The sequence below is a fragment of the Podarcis muralis genome, chromosome 17 (genome assembly GCF_964188315.1).
Source record: "Podarcis muralis chromosome 17, rPodMur119.hap1.1, whole genome shotgun sequence".
In the NCBI taxonomy this organism is placed as follows: domain Eukaryota; kingdom Metazoa; phylum Chordata; class Lepidosauria; order Squamata; family Lacertidae; genus Podarcis; species Podarcis muralis.
In genome coordinates this window covers 4319114-4338414 of record NC_135671.1, presented here as the reverse complement: position 1 = coordinate 4338414, position 19301 = coordinate 4319114, and the positions used below count along the sequence as shown (strand labels likewise).

General features: G+C 43.7%; 2 protein-coding genes across 2 annotated transcripts; both read right to left on the bottom strand.

The window, feature by feature from the left end:
• LOC144326012 (taste receptor type 2 member 7-like) lies at nt 1–915 on the bottom strand. Its single transcript, XM_077921614.1, has one exon. It carries the CDS (start codon nt 913–915, stop codon nt 1–3), a length of 915 nt encoding a protein of 304 aa, XP_077777740.1.
• Nucleotides 916–14977: 14062 nt separating this feature from the next.
• On the bottom strand, nt 14978–15904 carry LOC144326011 (taste receptor type 2 member 104-like). The gene has a single exon (XM_077921612.1). The coding sequence runs from the start codon at nt 15902–15904 to the stop codon at nt 14978–14980; it is 927 nt and encodes a 308-aa protein (XP_077777738.1).
• Nucleotides 15905–19301: the final 3397 nt, after the last annotated feature.

Sequence of the window (19301 nt, the reverse complement as noted above, 5' to 3'; positions counted from 1 at the left end):
TTATCTGAGGTTCAGAATGTGCACTAAGATTACTTTGAGTTTTGCATTGGACAATATCAAGATTACTGAGTGTGCTGAAAGGAGGGCAGACAGCACTAAATCAAAAACTAATAGCATATTTGTGCCAGACATGTAGAAATTAGCCATACGAATGAGTAAAGCAGCAAAATACGTAATGCCAAAGAACAGAGAGAGCAACAAAGACTTCATGACATTGAGATAGACCTGAGTGCTGAGGTCCTTAATGGCAGAGCCACTCTTTCTTAGATTCTTTATGTGCCTCCAAAGAGAGATGAGGAAAAGCATGGATGCCGTTACGCTCAGGATGAAACTCATGCACATAGAACAGAACTGTAGAATTCTAAAAGCAAATAATGGGTCTTTGCAAACCTCGCTGAGACTGGCATTCTGTGTCAGAGTTCCTGAGAGATTACAGAGCTTCTTATTTTCAAAATAAAGAATGGTTGGAGGAACAGAGAAGAGCATGAGAGCTATGATCGCCATTCCGAGCAGTCTAGATACAAGCACATCGATCCTTAGCTTCAGCCAGAGGAACAGGTGATGGGGGAAGTTGGTGACCTTCACACAGTAGAAAATATCAAGCCATGTGGCACACCAGAGGCTAACATTGCTGAGAAAAAACCAGAAAAATGCGCCAATCTCTCTTGTAAAAATACGCGTATAGTTCTCTGGAAGGCTGTTGTACAGAATATTATTTATCAAGATGGTCAGCTGCAGCATAATTCTGGAGGTGCTCAAACTGGTCAAGAGTAAATCGCAAGGGGCCATCTTCCTGTTTTGGAGCCATCGGTGTCCATTCACAACTATGATAAATCCATTTCCTAAAAAGGCAACAGCGCTCTCAATTGCTAAAATGGGCAGGAAAAAGATACCAAATGGAGTAGTTATGCCCATTGTTGTTACTTTTGACGAGAAAAGCCTGAATGGAAGAAGTATCAGATTGTTATTCTCCTGGTTTGTTTTGGATGTCCAGCAGTGTCAACTCTGGAGACTTGGGCTTTTTAAATGATGAGATCATGGTGTGGAAAGAAATTCAAATCTCAGAAGGTTTCTGTTACTAATGACAGAACCAGGTATCATGTTATTCACATATACTTGGATTTCGACATATGCTGAGATTTCAATGATCAACCAATCTCTGTCAGTTTGGGTGGGTATACATTTTTTTTTGCAGGGGTATCAATTTTTCAATGCTTGGACTCTAGGTAATTCTGTTCCACCATAAGTGACCTCCCAACTTGTGATAATGTGAAATGTTAAACCTCATGGATAGGATAATGTACTGAACTACAGTAGAAGAGCAACTAAATCAATGAGGTATTTGTGAGATGCTTTGGGGCTGCGTCATGGGGACAAATCTTAGGTGAGCCATGGATTGAAGCCTTGCGAGTCAAGGGAACCAAAGGGGAAACCAGGACTGAGAGCAAGTAAGAAGTCAGGACCAAAAAACAAACAAACCGCCATTTAGAGCCAAGGGATATCTAGGAAGCAGGACTGAAGAGTAAGCCAGATGTCAGGATTGAACGGCAACAAAAGAATACAGGAAAGTCAGGTTCACAGGTCAGTCCCAGGCCTGGGGATATTAAGTAACTCAGAACCTGGAGCATTCACACACTAACCCAAAGCTTCTCTGTTCAAACCTCCATAGGTTTCTGTATATGTAAAGGTAAAGGTACCCCTGTCCGTACGGGCCAGTCTTGACAGACTCTAGGGTTGTGCGCTCATCTCACTCTATAGGCCGGGAGCCAGCGCTGTCCGCAGACACTTCCAGGTCACGTGGCCAGCGTGACAAGCTGCATCTGGCGGGCCAGCACAGCACACGGAACGCCGTTTACCTTCCCGCTGGTTAGTGGTCCCTATTTATCTACTTGCACCCGGGGGTGCTTTCGAACTGCTAGGTTGGCAGGCGCTGGGACCGAATGACGGGAGCGCACCCCGCCGCGGGGATTCGAACTGCCGACCATGCGATCGGCAAGTCCTAGGCGCTGAGGTTTTACCCACAGCGCCACCCGCGTCCCGCTGAGTGAATATATACGTATTCTGTATATGTACTGTCTCACAATTCTCAAGACAGCTCCTTGGGTTGGCCTCATCCATTAGGGAAAAAAGAACCTGCCCAAGAATGACATGGGATGAAGCAGCTGCTTTGGGTGGCACCTGAGAGAAATGGCACAGATGAGGAAGAGGAGGAGGGAGCTGTTGCCCCACTGCTGCTTTACGTGGTGGGATTGCCATAGCCACTGTCTGAAGTGGTGGTGGCAGCATGTCAAGGCAAGAGTCAGGGGGATGTCAGAAATAAAACAGCCGGTGCCAGTGAAGTTAACTCTTTATTCAAGGAAACAGAACAGCTCAGGCCTAGTGAGCCCAGCAACTCTTCCCCAATGCCCTGCCCAATGCCCTGCCCTCCCACAACTCTCCAAGTCTCCTTCTTGCCAGCAACTTACCCAAGGAACAGGAATATTCTCTGTCTTTCTATCTGTGTTCCACCCTCTTCATACCTCCATGGGTTCTGGGAGACCAGAGGGTGTGGGATGTGAAACACAGAGCAGTCAAATATAACATTCCTAGAGTGGATGTAAAAGAGGATGTCTGGACCAGCCAGTCGGAACTTCCTGTTTGCTCCTGGGCTGGGACAAACTTCCTCTACATGTGACCAGATGTGGGCGTGACCTCACCAAGCAGGTAAGAAAATAGCACAGTGGAGGTAGCCATCTCTCTGACTCCATTCCTCAAAGAAGCAAAAATCTTCATAGCCTGAGATGCTCTCTTGGCTTGCAGCCAAGAGAGGACAAAGGAACTATATCCTTATGGGATAGATTCCAGGTGTATATATTTTGTAACTTAAGTCTGCCTCCTGGGATCCATTTGTGAACAGAATGTGAGTAAACTGTTTTATATACTTATATACAAGACTGTGTCGCGTCTATTTCTTTTATGAGGGAATAAAAGGGGAATTACCAGGAAACTTATTTTGAGGCTTAAACAAGCCTGCCAAAGACGTTATCTGCTGTACAAGTTTAAAAAGGGGAATGTGACTCTGCTAAATTGTAGAACTTGCTAACACAAGTTGGGAAGGATATAATTAAACAATATATCCTCTCCTGCCTCCCTGATCATTCCCACAAAGGAGAGGGGAGCTGGTCGCAGCAGGAGGGGGAGACTCCCTGGCCTCTTTAGCAGCCTGACTTGCTGCTGCCTCTTGACCCTCTCCTCTCCAGCCTCCTCTTCTGCCTCTCATTCAGGATTACTGTTTCCCACAGCCTCTTCCTGCTCACTAAACCCTGTTACCTCTTCAGCTTCCAATACCTCCTCCTTCTACTTTGCTCCCTGTTCTCCTTCTGACCACACATGGTCATCCCACCACCAATCCCCTGGCTCTAAGTTGTCTTCCCTTTGGGGTTCCCTTGCAGGTTCCCCTGCTAGTGCCTCACATCACTTCTCTGCATCCAGGCTGTCACTGACAAAGCAGGGCATCCTATTCAAGGCATGAATCTGGATGGGGCATTCCAGTAGAGGGTATGTGCAGTTTTTTCCATTCCAAGGCAAACCACCATTGAACCTAAAATAGAGAAGATTGTTCATAAAAAGAATGTGGATGGCATCTGCCTGTCTCGAGAGAGAGAACGGACTGCACCTTTTGAAGTGGGGGGTGGGGTGAAGTCAAAACAGTACGTTAGCAGCACCGAAGTGACCCCCTGGGGTGCATAAGCTGGGGTGTGGGTTAGAGATCCAGGGAGGGCGCAACCATCCCTGGACTCCCCATGGACTTGCAATATCTCATAGAACCAGAGTTGGAAGGGACCACGAAGGTCATCTAGTCCAACCCCTGCAATTCAGGAATCTTTCTGCCCAAAATTGGGCTTGAACCCACAACCCTGAGATTAAGAGTCTCGTGCTCTACCAACTGAGCCATCAATATTTTTGTCACAAAAGAAATAATACAGCTACATAAGAGCAAATGATTGGTTTTGTTTTGTTTCTTCGTTTTTTAATTGCATTTATTTACAACACATACACACACTTGTCAAACTAAACATGAAAATAATAGTACAGAATCAAAAGAAAAGCAACAACAGAACACAAAACCAAAAATACAAATAAAACATGATAAAGTATGACAACTTTATATTATTTGTTTTGTACACACACACACACACACACACACACACACACACACACCATATTTCAGTTCTTCTTTTCTTCTAATTGACTTATTTTTGGTAAATTGTCTCCTTTTTAGTTCATTATTAGCCCTTTTTCTTTCTGTTTTTAAGTACCATAAATTATTCTGCAGAAGTTAATCGAAACAAGTCCAAGTATTAATTTGAGGGCACTGCTTTTTAAGATATTCTCTATATTTTACCCATTCTTTTTGGAATTTTTGCTTGGTTTGACCCCTAATTGCCTCTGTCATTCTAGCCAATTCAATATGATCAAATGATTTGTCTTGCCATTCTTTTTTTTGTCGAGATTATTTCTTTTTTCCAATTTTTGGCAATTAGTGTTCTTGCCGCTCCTGCGGCTTACAGGAATATTTTCTTATTTTCTCTGGCAATATCTGTGTCTAGTATCCCCAATAAAAAAGCTTCTGTTTTCATAACAAAGTTTTGTTTAAACATTTTCTTTAACTCTTCATACACTATATCCCAGAAGCCTTTGATTTTATCACATCTCCACCACATATGTATGAGTGTCCCCTACCTGCAACACAGATTTGATTTAGTTTTATACATTTTACATATTTTGATTGGTGTTAAATACCATCTGTAAAACATCTTTATTAAATTTTCCGTTATCGCTTCACAAGCTGTAAATTTTCAACTCTCTTTCCATAATTCTTTCCATGATGATAATTCGATAGTTTTATCTATATCTATAGCCCATCTGGACGCAGGTGGCGCTGTGGGTAAAACCTCAGCGCCTAGGACTTGCCGATCTCATGGTCGGCGGTTCGAATCCCCGCGGCGGGGTGAGCTCCCGTCGTTCGGTCCCAGCTCCTGCCCACCTAGCAGTTCGAAAGCACACTTAAGTGCAAGTAGATAAATAGGTACCGCTTTATAGCGGGAAGGTAAACGGCGTTTCCGTGTGCTGCTCTAGTGCCAGTTCGCTGGAGCAGCTTTGTCACACTGGTCACATGACCCGGAAGTGTCTCCGGACAGCGATGGTCCCCGGCCTCTTAAGCGAGATGGGCACGCAACCCCAGAGTCTGTCAAGACTGGCCTGTACGGGCAGGGGTACCTTTACCTTTACCTTATAGCCCATCTAATCATCACCTCTTTTACCTGTTCATCCTTCACCTCCCACTCCAGTAATGTTTCATAAATTTTAGAAATTATCTTGGTGTTATTTTGTAATAATTCTTTATCTAGTAATGAGATTGCCTCTGTAAAGCCTCTTTTCTTGTCTGCCTTGAACACTTCATTTAGTTGGTGATACTGAATCCACCCTGTTTGATGATGTCTTATTTCCTCATAGTCTTTTAATATCAGCTTATTATTAATTTATTTTAATTAATCCTTATTCGTAGTCCAATTTAGTTCCATATTTTTCTTTTTTACCGTTATTGCTTCTAAAGGCGAAATCCACCAGGGTGTCTTTGGTTCTAGTAGTTCTTTGTATTTACCCATACTCTGTATATCAATTTTCTTATGATATGATTAGTAAATCCCCTGTGAACTTTCACCTTTTTGTATCCTAAATACGCATGCCACGCATAGCGGTTATTAAACCCTTCTAGGTCCAGTAAATATCCATCCTGTAATAATATCTACTTTTAACCAATTTAAACAAACCGAATCGTAATACAACTTTAGGTCAGATAATGCCAATCTACCTCTGTATATTTTATCTATTAAAAGTTTATATTTAATTCTTGTTTTTTTATGCTGCCAAATAAATTTTGATAGGTCTATTTGCTATAATTTGAAACTGCCCTCCCCTCCAATGATTGATATCATTTGAAATAAAAACATCGTTTTAGGCAACACATTCATTTGTCCTACTGATATCCTGCCACAAAGTGAAAGTCTTAACTTATTCCCGATTTCCAAATCTCTTGTGACTTCTTTCCAAATTTTTGTATAGTTGTCTTTAAATAGGTTACAGTGGTACCTCGGGTTAAGAACGTAATTTGTTCCGGAGGTCTGTTCTTAACCTGAAACCGTTCTTAACCTGAGGTACCACTTCAGCTAATGGGGCCTCCCGCTGCTGCTGCACCGCCACCGTGTGATTTCTGTTCTCAGCCTGGGGCAAAGTTCTTAACCCGAGGTACTAATTCTGGGTTAGCGAAGTCTGTAACCCGAAGTGTCTGTAACCCAAGGTGTTTGTAACCCGAGGTACCACTGTACTATTTTGGTTTGTCAGCCAGATTCCCAGGTACTTGGTTTTGTTTACTATTGCCAATCCTGATATCTTTGTAATTCTTCTTTTTCCTAAATAGTCATATTATTTGCTAACATATTGGTCTTGTTTTTGTTTAACTTGAATCCTGCTACTTTCCCGAATTCAAGATTTTTTTCTATTTTTTGTGGCACACTTTCTTCTGGGTTTTCGGTTGTTAATATCAGTTCATCTGTGAAGGCCTTTATTTTATGTGATTTTTTCCTCAACTGTTATGCCTTTTATCTTTGTGTCTTTCCTTATTACAATCGCTAGGCGTTCAAGTACCATGATAAATAATAAGGGCGAAAGAGGGCAGCCTTGCCTGGTCCCCTTATCTGCATAAGGGCAAATGAATAAACATACATATATCTAGCTCTGAATTAGATTGTAGATATAATAGCTCACTAAGTCATGTAAGTCATCGTGACAATCCCAAACGATGTTCAGAGAGGCTCCTTCCTGCTATTTGATGACCAATCATGGATCATAGAAATCGTCAACCAACTTCTGATCTATAGGTAGGTTTTACCCTGTTCGTTGATGTTCCTCACCAGCAAATGAATATATATATTCTTATAAATATATTCAAGGAAAGTGCTGACTCCAGGCATTGACTCTAAGAAAATGTTCCGAAGATCTATACTAAATGAATGAATCTATAATTAAAAACGGAAGAATGAATAAATATTTTATTTCCACCTTACTCATTACCAATATCGCTGTTAGTAATGATTGACAAGTGGAAGGATCTGTGTAAATAATGATCAAAGGTTGGATTTCTAGGCAGGAATAAAACTCCGGGCAGGTTTAGGAGGAACAGACAAGTATTTAAGGGGGGGGGGGGGTTTCTTGGATACAAGGAATGCGTGCTCACAGCCCTCTTCACTTTATGAAGCCACATTTCTGATGTTTAGTATGCGCAATAAGATTTCTTTCAGTTTGGGATTGGACAATATTAAGATTATGGTATGTGCTGAAGGGATTGCAGACAGCACTACTGCCAAACTGAAACCGTCATATGCTACATACCTGAAATAACCGCTTACAGGAATGATTAAAGTGGAAAAATACGTAATGTCAACGAGCAGAGAGAACAACAAAGACTTCATGAGATTGAGGTAGACCTGAGTGCTGAGATCCTTAATGACAGAGCCACTCTTTTTCATATTCTTTCTGTGCCTCCAAAGAGAGATGAGCAAAACCATGGATGCCACTACGCTGAGGATGAAACTCATGCATATAGAAAAGAACTGTAGAGTATTAAAAACAAAGAATGGGTGGTGGCAAACCTTGCTGAGACTGGCATTCCTTGTCAGAGTTCCTGAGAGATTGCAGGCCTTCTTCGCTTCAAAATAAAGAATGGTTGGATGAGCAGAGAAGAGCATGAGAGATATTATCACCAATCCAAGCAGTCTGGGTGCAAGTACATCGATCCTTAGCTTTAGCCAGAGGAACAGGTGATGGGGGAAGTTGGTGACCTTCACACAGTAGAAGACATTGAGCCATGTGGCACACCAGAGGCTGGCGTTGCTGAGAAATAACCATAAAAATGTGCCAATATCCTGTCCATAGGTACGCATACCACTTTCTGCAGAGTTGTAGTACAGAATATTAATTGTCAGGATGGTCAGCTGCAGCATAATTCTGGAGATGCTCAAACTGGTCAAGAGAAAGTTGCAAGGGGCCACCTTCCTGTTTTGGAGCCATCGGTGCCCATTCACAACTATGATAAATCCATTTCCTAAAAAGGCTACAGCAGACTCAATTGCTAAAATGATCTGGAAAAAGATAACAAGTGGAGTAGTTATGCCCATTGTTGTTACTCTCCACAGGAAAAGCCTGAATGGTAGAAGTATCAGCGTGTAATTCTCCTGGTTTCTTTTGGATGTCCAGCAGTAGAAACTCTGGAGACTTGAGCTTATTATAATGATGAAATCAAGATGTGGAAAAAATGCAAATCTCAGTAGGATTCAGTTACTAATGAGAGAACCAGGTGTCATGTTGTTCAGGTACTGAGACTTCAATGATCAACCAGTTTGGGGTGGGGTTTTTGTTGTGGGTTTAAATTTTACAGTGCTTGGACTCTTGGTAATTCTGTTTCAACATAAGTAACCTCCCAACTTCTGATATTTTGAAATTGCACTTGTGAGATGCTGTTGGGGCTGCATCTTGGGCAGGCATGTGAGGTCAGACATAGTAGAAGGGGAAGTAACAGTAATAATAATAATAATAATAATAATAATAATAATAATAATAATATCATCATTAATCTCACTCCACATATCACTAGGTTGCCCCAGCTGAATGGCTTCCATCAAAAATACAGAGGAAAAGGAAAAACACATCGAGCATTAAAAGCTTCCCTAAAGAGGGCTGCCTTCAGATGTCTACAAAAAGCTATATAGTTCTTTAACTCTTTAACATCTGCCAGGAGGGTGCTCCACAGTTTGGGTGCAACGCCCAAAAAGGCCTTCTGCCTGTTTCATTGTAATTTCACTTCTTGCAGTGAGGGAACTACCAGGAGTCCCTCAGAAGTGGACCTCAGTTTCCAGGCTGAATGATGATGATGGAGATGCTCCTTCAGGGTGAAAGGCTTTAGGGCTCTAAAGGTCAACAGCAATACTTTGAATTGTGCTCAGAAACATCCTGGGAGCCAATGTAGGCGTTATGTTGAAGCCTTGGGTGTTAACAGAACCTAAGGGAAAACCAGGAATCAAAGCTGGGGAGCAAGCTAGAAGTCAGGACCATAAATGGCATTTAGGGCCCAGGCATATCTTGGGAGCAGGACTGAAGAGTAAGTAAGACATATTCGCTGAATGGCAACAAAAGGATACAAGAACAACCATAGCATAGGATCAGTCCAAGCCTAGGGATATTAAGCTGCTTAGAAAGCTCTTGGAAGTAACACAGAACCTGAAGCATTCACACACTAACCAAAAGCTTCTCTGTTCAAACCTCCATAGATTTCTGTATATCACTAAATTAATGAATTTATAACTAAAAGAAGAAGGGATAAAAAATATTTTATTCCCACCCCTACTTTTCGCCAATATCCCTGTCAGAAATGGTTTACAGGTAGCAGTGTCTGAGTAAATTATTACTGAACGGTGGATTCCTAGGCAAGGACATACCTTAGGGCAGGTTGAGGAGGAGAGAAAGTTGATATGTTCGATTAGAAAAAAAACATTGCTGACATTTTCTTAATAACGATAATTAGAGAGCCCCTTTTGGACTTTTCATGTGAAAAGAAAAAGGAATTAATTTGAGACATTTGGGTCAGAAGACCAGGAAAATGTTGCCTAACAGAAAAAGAAGCTCAGTTGGATATCATTCTAGAGAGAATGTTTTTTGGGAGAAACCTTTATGTAACTGACAGGTGGAAAGTCCTTTTACTTTTCTTCTTTCTTCTCTGAATATTTTGTAGCCTTTGCTTCATGTAGGTAGTAGGTGGAGAGGCAGGGAAGGGAAGACCTCCCTGGGTGAGAGAAGGGGAGAAGAAAGGAACGCTCCCAGGTCAGAGCTGGGAGGGTCCACCACGTTCTATGTTAAGACCTATTTTTGAGAGGAATCCATATTTTCTTTTCTTTATTTTTCTCTGTTTTTCTTTTTACATAGATTTCTTTTTTATGTGATTGTATTATGAAAAACAGCAGACAGTACATCGGAGGAAAGTTAGAGAGGGAGGGAGAGAATCTTGTCATCTGGGATTCAAAGGGTGCATATCCACAGCCCTCTTCTCTTTATGTAGCACTTTGTCTGATGTGTAGAATGTGCATTAAGATTTCTTTCAGTTTGGGATTGGACAATATTAAGATCATGGTGTGTGCTGAAGGGACTGCAGACAGCACAATCTCAAAAAGTAATTGGCCACTTGTCCCGTACCTGAAAAATCGAACCACAGGAATGAGTAAAGAAACAAAATACGTAATGTCAACGAGCAGAGAGAACAACATAGACTTCATGACATTGAGATAGACCTGAGTGCTGAGGTCCTTAATGACAGAGCCACTCTTTTTCATATTCTTTCTGTGCCTCCAAAGAGAGATGAGCAAAACCATGGATGCCGCTACACTGAGAATGAAACTCATGCATAAAGAACATAACTGCAGAGTTCTGAAAACGAAAAATGGGTCGTGGCAAACCTTGCTGAGACTGGCATTCTGTGACAGAGTTCCTGAGAAATTGCAGAGCTTCTTGTTTTCAAAATGAACAATGACAGGATGAACAGAGAAGAGCATGAGAGCTATTATTACCATTCCAAGCAGTCTGGGTGCAAGTACATCAATCCTTAGCTTCAGCCAGAGGAACAGGCTATGGGGGAAGTTGGTGACCTTCACACAGTAGAAGATATTGAGCCATGTGGCACACCAGAGGCTAAAATGGCTGGAAAACATCCAGCAGAATGAGCCAATATCCATTGTAAAACTATGCATATATTTCTCCAAAAGGCTGTAGTACAAAATATTATTGATCATGACAGTCAGCTGCACTATAATTCTGGAGGTGCTCAAACTGGTCAAGAGGAAGTCGCAAGGGGCCATCTTCCAGTTTTGGATCCATTTCTGTCCTTTCACAACTATGATAAATCCATTTCCTAAAAAGGCAACAGCGGTCTCAATTGCTAAAACAATCTGGAAAAAGATACCAAATGGAGTAGTTATGACCATTGCTGTTACTTTCTGCCAAATATGCCTCAATGGAAGAAGTATCAGCGTGTAATTCTCCTGGCCTCTTTTGGATGTCCAGCAGTGGAAACTCTGGAGACTTGGGCTTTTTATAATGATGAAATCATGGTGCGGAAAGAAATGCAAATCTCAGAAGGTTTCTGTTACTAATGACCGAAACAGGTATCATGTTATCACTTATACTTGGATTTTGACATATACTGAGATTTCAATGATCAACCAGTCTCTGTCAGTTTGGGGTGTGTGTTTTTTGTTGTTGTTGTTTTTTACCGGGGTATCAATTGTACCATGTTTGGACTCTAGGTAATTCTGTTTCACCATAAGCGACCTCCCAACTTGTGATAATGTTAAATGTGAAATAGCGTGCACATTGGCAGAGTAAGCCGATCGGGCACCTGGGGTGGTGTGCCTGGGGGTGGGCCAGCAGCCCATGGGGCGGGGCAAGCCAGGGCAGGATGCTCCATGGGGCCTCCGAGGAGTCTGCCTGCCACCTCCCACTCAGCCACCCTACAGCTGAGGGGGAGGCGGTGGGGAGACCATTTAGGGCAGAGGAGCGCCTGCTGGCCCCCAAGCCACCACATCACTCCCAAAAGAGATGTGTGGCTCAGGTGCGCTGCAGGCCCAGCGATGAGTGACACCCGGCATTTTGTCACCCCCCCCCCACTTAGTGGTGTGTAGGAGTGCAAATATCCAGAGTTTGGGGTCAGGTGGGATTACTATGAGGAATTATAAAATATGCATCATGCCATTGTGTCCATGATGAATGCATTGTGTTGACTGGGTTTGATACATTGACAATAATTTCTGATCAAATCCCACAACCCTCTGCATCTCTGGCCATTTTCTCTACTGCCCATTTCTCTTTCTTGACCAGTCACATAGACTGCCCCTTGCTTCGCCAGGCAGGCTCCTGGGTCATTAAAGATAGTGGGCAAGCTTCTTTGAAGTAGCTTTCTGATATGTTAATCTTAGGATGTTAATCTTAGGGCAAGGAAACAGATCTCACATGAAGGTGAAAATGATCGCTGTCCTCCTGGCCATCCTTCTTATCATGTATATTGCTTGTTTATCACCTCCGGGGTTGCCAAATGTCCTCCTTTGTAGTTCTGTTATTTGTTTACCCCAGAAATATGTGTGCTTAATGAGTTTAAATTGTCCCGACGTGGGTTTGTTGAAGAAATCTGATTGGTTCTTACGAACACTCTGTAAAAAGTTCTTTTGCGAATAAAACGACATGGACCGGAGGGTGGAGACACAGATTATTATACGCACCCTTCCCAGAGTCTTGCTGGTTCAAGCCTCTGTGTGTATTCTTATTAATCAGAGTTCACTCCTTCCTTTACTTTGGGAATGCCTCAGTGGTGACACCCGGGACGGACCGCCCCTAGCACACCTCCCTACCTCCACCCCTGAGCCTGCAAACTCATGGATAGGATATGCTACGGAGAAAAATGAGAAACGCACCTCAGAATCTGTTTGACTTCCGAGTCGTGTTCGAAAACGGAAGCGTTTACTTCCAGGTTTTCAGTGTTTGGCTTCTGAAACGATCAGCAGCCAAGATGCTCGAAAACCGAGGTTCCACTGTAATTCTGTTTCACCATAAGTGACCTCCCAACTTGTGATAATGTAAAATGTTAAACCTCATGGATAGGATAATGTACTGAACTACAGTAGAAGAGCAACTAAATCAATGAGGTATTTGTGAGATGCTTTGGGGCTGCGTCATGGGGACAAATCTTAGGTGAGTCATGGATTGAAGCCTTGGGAGTCAAGGGAACCAAAGGGGAAACCAGGACTGAGAGCAAGTAAGAAGTCAGGACCAAAAAAATAAAAAAGCCATTTAGGGCCAAGGGATATCTAGGAAGCAGGACTGAAGAGTAAGCCAGATTGAACGGCAACAAAAGGATACAGGAACGTCAGGTTGACAGGTCAGTCCCAGGCCTGGGGATATTAAGCTGCTTAGGCAGCTCTTGGAAGTAACTCAGAACCTGGAGCATTCACACACTTACCCAAAGCTTCTCTGTTCAAACCTCCATAGGTTTCTGTATATGAACTGTCTCACAGTTCTCAAGACAGCTCTTTGGGTTGGCCTCATCCATTAGGGAAAACAGAGCTGGCCACAACAATGACATGGGATGAAGCAGCTGCTTTGGGCGGCACCTGAGAGAAATGGCACCGAGGAGGAAGAGGAGGAGGGAGCTGCTGCCCCACTGCTGCTTTACGTGCTGGGATTGCCATAGCCACTGTCTGAAGTGGTGGTGGCAGCATGCCAAGGCAGGAGACAGGGGGATGTCAGAAATAAAACAGCCGGTGCCAGTGAAGTTAACTCTTTATTCATGGAAACAGAACAGCTCAGGCCTAGTGAGCCCAGCAACTCTTCTCCAATGCCCAAGTGAAACAGTTGCGGGAAGTGAAGTTCCTTGCCTTCCCTCAGCTCTCCAATCTCCTCCTTCCCAGGGTGTTTCCCAAGGAAGCTGAGAATCCTCTGCCGCCTTCTTCTCTGCTCCACGCTCTTCATACCTCCCTTGGTTCTGGGAGACCAGAGGGGAGGGGAGCTGGTCACAGCAGGAGGGGGAGACTCCCTGGCTTCTTTAGCGGCCAGACTTACTGCTGCCTCTTGACCCTCTCCTCTCCAGCCTCCTCTTCTGCCTCTGGTTCAGGATTACTGTTTCCCACAGCCTCTTCCTGCTCACTAAACCCTGTTACCTCTTCAGCTTCCAATACCTCCTCCTTCTACTTTGCTCCCTCTTCTCCTTCTGACCACACATTGTCATCCCACCACCAATCCCCTGGCTCTAAGTTGTCTTCCCTTTGGGGTTCCCTTGGAGGTTCCCCTGCTAGTGCCTCACATCACTTCTCTGCATCCAGGCTGTCACTGACAAAGCAGGGCATCCTATTCAAGGCATGGATCTGGATGGGGCATTCCAGTAGAGGGTATGTGCAGTTTTTTCCCTTCCAAGGCAAACCACCTTTGAACCTAAAATAGAGAAGATTGTTCATAAAAAGAATGTGGCTGCCATCTGTCTGACTCAAGAGAGCATGGACTGTGCCTTTTGAAGTGGGGGGGGCGAGGTGAAGTCAATCGCTACGTTAGCAGCACCAAAGTGACCCCCTGGGGTGCATAAGCTGGAGTGTGGGTTAGAGATCCAGAGAGGGCGCAACCATCTCGTGCTCTGCCAACTGAGATATAAATTTATTTTCATAAAAAGAAATCAAACAGTAGCTGCATAAGAGCTAATGAATAAACATACATGTATCTAGGCTTGAATTACAATGTAGAAATAATAGCTCACTAAGTCAAGTGTACAATATCCATCTTTCCACATACAAAAACAATTCTTCTTCTTCTTCTTCTTCTTCTTCTTCTTCTTCTTCTTCTTCCTCTTCTTCTTCTTCTTCTTCTTCTGAAATGGTATGCGAGACATCATGACAATCCCAAATGTTGTTCATAGAGGTACCTTTCTGGTATTTGATGACCAATCATGGATCATAGAAATCATCAAGCATTTCTGATCTATAAGTAGGCTTTTCCCTGTTCCTTGATGTTCCTCACCAACAAATAAATATATATTCAGGCAAAGTGCTGACTCAAGGCATTGACTTAAAGTGCTCTAAAAAAATGATCTGAAGATATATACAAAATGAATGAATTTGTTAATAAATGGAAGAATGAATAAATATTTTATTCTCCCCCCACTCATTAGTAATGATTGACAAGTGGAAGCAGCTGTGTAAATAATGATCAAAGGTTGGAATTCTAGGCAGGAATAAAACTCAGGGCAGGTTTAGCAGGAGCAGCTAGTATATCTCAGACAAATATTAAAGAGATGGGGGGAGTTTGGGTGTTGTTTTTTTGATACAAGAAATGCGTGTTCACAGCCCTCTTCTCTTTATGAAGCCACTTGTCTGATGTTTAGTATGCGCAATAAGATTTCTTTCAGTTTGGGATTGGACAATATTAAGATTATGGTATGTGCTGAAGGGATTGCAGACAGCATTATCACAAAACCTAAACTGCCATATGTGCCATACCTGAAAAAATGGCCTATAGGAATGATTGAAGCAGCAAAGTACGTCATGTCAATGAGCAGAGAGAACAACATAGACTTCATGACATTGAGATAGACCTGAGTGCTGAGGTCCTTAATGACAGAGCCACTCTTTCTTAGATTCCTTATGTGCCTCCAAAGAGAGATAAGCAAAACCATGGATGCCGCTACACTGAGGGTGAAACTCATGCATAAAGAACATAACTGTAGAGTTCTAAAAATGAAGAATGTGTTTTGGCAAACCTTGCTGAGACTGGCATTCCTTGTCAGAGTTCCTGAGAGATTGCAGAACTTCTTGTTTTCAAAATGAAGAATGGTTGGATGAACAGAGAAAAGCATGAGAGTTATTATCACCATTCCGAGCAGTCTGGGTGCAAGTACATCGATCCTTAGCTTCAGCCAGAGGAACAGGTTGTGGGGAAAGTTGGTGACCTTCACACAGTAGAAGATATTGAGCCATGCGGCACACCAGAGGCTGACGTTGCTGAGAAATATCCAGAGAAATGTGACAATATCTCGTCCATATGCACGCATATTGCTCTCTGCAGCATTGCAGTACAGAATTATATTTGTCAGCATGGTCAGCTGCAACATAATTCTGGAGGTGCTCAAACCGGTCAAGAGAAAGTCGCAAGGGGCCATCTTCCTGTTTTGGAGCCATCGGTGCCCATTCACAACTAGGATAAATCCATTCGCTAAAAAGGCAACAGCGGTCTCAATTGCTAGAATGGTCTGCAAAGAGATAGCAAGTGGAGTAGTTATGCCCATTGTTGTTGATTTCTGCCAAATATGCCTGAGTGGAAGAAGTATCAGCGTGTAATTCTCCTGGCCTCTTTTGGATGTCCAGCACTGGAAACTCTGGAGACCTGGGCTTTTTATAATGATGAAATCATGGTGCGGAAAGAAATGCAAATCTCAGAAGGTTTCTGTTACTAATGACCGAAACAGGTATCATGTTATTCACTTATACTTGGATTTTGACATATACTGAGATTTCAATGATCAACCAGTCTCTGTCAGTTTGGGGTGGGTTTTTTCTTTGTTGTTTTTTACCGGGGTATCAATTGTACAATGCTTGGACTCTAGGAAATTCTGTTTCACCATCAGCAACCTTGCAACTTGTGATAATGTTAAATGTGAAATAGCATGCACATCGGCAGAGCAAGCCAATCGGGCACGTGGGGTGGTGCGCCTGGGGGTGTGAAAGCCGCCCATGGGGCGGGGCAAGCCAGGGCAGGATGCTCCATGGGGCCTCCGAGGAGTCTGCCTGCCTCCTCCCACTCAGCCGCCCTACAGCTGAGGGGGAGGTGGTGGGCAGACCATTTAGGGCAGAGCGGAGCCTGCTGGCCCCGAAGCCACCGCGTCACTCCCAAAAGAGATGTGTGGCTCCGGTGCACTGCAGGCCCAGCGATGAGTGACGCCTGGCATTTTGTCACCTCCCTTAGTGGTGACACCCAGGACAGACCGCCCCTAGCACACCTCCCTACCTCCGCCCCTGACCCTGCAAACTCATGAATAGGATATGCTACGGAGAAAAATGAGAAACGCACCTCAGAATCTGTTTGACTTCTGAGTTGTGTTCAAAAACGGAAGCATTTACTTCCGGGTTTTCAGTGTTTGGCTTCTGAAACGATCAGCAGCCAAGATGTTCGAAAACCGAGGTTCCACTTTAATTTTGTTTTACCATAAGTGACCTCCCAACTTGTGATAATGTGAAATGTTAAACCTTGTGGATAGGATAATCTACTGAACTACAGTAGAAGAGCAACTAAATCAATGAGGGATTTGTGAGATGCTTTGGGGCTGCGTCATGGGGAGAATTCTTAGGTGAGCCATGGATTGAAGCCTTGGGAGTCAAGGGAACCAAAGGGAAAACCAGGACTGAGAGCAAGTAAGAAGTCAGGACCAAAAACAAAAAACAAAAAAACAACCCATTTAGGGCCAAGAGATATCTAGGAAGCAGGACTGAAGAGTAAGCCAGATGTCAGGGCTGAACGGCAACAAAAGGATAGAAGAACGTCAGGTTCACAGGTCAGTCCCAGGCCTGGGGATATTAAGCTGCTTAGGCAGCTCTTGGAAGTAACACAGAACCTGGAGCATTCACATACTTACCCAAAGCTTCTCTGTTCAAACCTCCATAGGTTTCTGTATAGAGCCAGTGTGGTGTAGTGGTTAAGAGCGGTAGTCTCGTAATCTGGGGAACCAGGTTTGCGTCTCCGCTCCTCCACCTGCAGCTGCTGGGTGACCTTGGGCCAGTCACACTTCTCTGAAGTCTCTCAGCCCCACTCACCTCACAGAGTGTTTGTTGTGGGGGAGGAAGGGAAAGGATATTGTTAGCCGCTTTGAGACTCCTTAAATAAAGGGAGTGAAAGGCGGGATATCAAATCCAAACTCTTCTTCTATATGAACTGTCTCACAGTTATCAAGACAGCTCTTTGGGTTGGCCTCATCCATTAGGGAAAACAGAGCTGGCACAACAATGACATGGGATGAAGCAGCTGCTTTGGGTGGCACCTGAGAGAAATGGCACCGAGGAGGAAGTGGAGGAGGGAGCTGCTGCCCCACTGCTGCTTTACGTGGTGTCAAGGCAGGAGACAGGTGGAAGTCAGAAATAAAACAGCTGGTGCCCTTGAAGTTAACTCTTTATTCAAGGAAACAGAACAGCTCAGGCCTAGTGAGCCCAGCAACTCTTCTCCAATGCCCAAGTGAAACAGTTGCGGGAAGTGAAGTTCCTTGCCTTCCCTCAGCTCTCCAATCTCCTCCTTCCCAGGGTGTTTCCCAAGGAAGCTGAGAATCCTCTGCCGCCTTCTTCTCTGCTCCACACTCTTCATACCTCCCTTGGTTCTGGGAGACCAGAGGGGAGGGGAGCTGGTCACAGCAGGAGGGGGAGACTCCCTGGCTTCTTTAGCGGCCTGACTTACTGCTGCCTCTTGACCCTCTCCTCTCCAGCCTCCTCTTCTGCCTCTGGTTCAGGATTACTGTTTCCCACAGCCTCTTCCTGCTCACTAAACCCTGTTACCTCTTCAGCTTTCAACACCTCCTCCTTCTACTTTGCTCCCTGTTCTCCTTCTGACCACACATTGTCATCCCACCACCAATCCCCTGGCTCTAAGTTGTCTTCCCTTTGGGGTTCCCTTGGAGGTTCCCCTGCTAGTGCCTCACATCACTTCTCTGCATCCAGGCTGTCACTGACAAAGCAGGGCATCCTATTCAAGGCATGGATCTGGATGGGGCATTCCAGTATAGGGTATGTGCAGTTTTTTCCCTTCCAAGGCAAACCACCTTTGAACCTAAAATAGAGAAGATTGTTCATAAAAAGAATGTGGCTGCCATCTGTCTGTCTTGAGAGAAAGAATGGACTGCGTCTTTTGAAGTGGGGGGAGAGGTGAAGTCAATCGCTATGTTAGCAGCACCGAAGTGACCCCCTGGGGTGCATAAGCTGGAGTGTGGGTTAGAGATCCAGAGAGGGCGCAACCATCTCGTGCTCTACCAACTGAGCTATCAATTTTTTTTCATAAAAAGAAATAAAACAGCAGCTGCATAAGAGCTAATGAATAAACATACATGTATCTAGGCTTGAATTACAATGTAGAAATAATAGCTCACTACGTCAAGTGTACAATATCCATCTTTCCACATAGAAAAACAATTCTCCTCCTCCTCCTTCTCCTCCTCCTCCTCCTCCTCCTCCTCCTCCTCCTCCTCCTTCTTCTTCTGAAATGGTATGCGAGACATCATGACAATCCCAAATGTTGTTCATAGAGGTTCCTTTCTGGTATTTGATGACCAATGATGATCATAGAAATCGTCAAGCATTTCTGATCTATAAGTAGGTTTTCCCCTGTTCCTTGATGTTCCTCACCAATAAATAAATATATATTCAGGCAAACTGCTGACTCAAGGCATTGACTTAAACTGCTCTAAAAAAATGTTCTGAAGATCTATACAAAATGAATGAATTTGTTAATAAATCGAAGAATGAATAAATATTTTGTCCCCCCCCTACTCATTAGTAATGATTGACAAGTGGAAGCAGCTGTGTAAATAATGATCAAAGGTTGGATTTCTAGGCAGGAATAAAACTCAGGGCAGGTTTCGCAGGAGCAGCTAGTATATCTCAGACAAATATTAAAGAGATGGGGGGAGTTTTGGTGTTGTTTTTTTG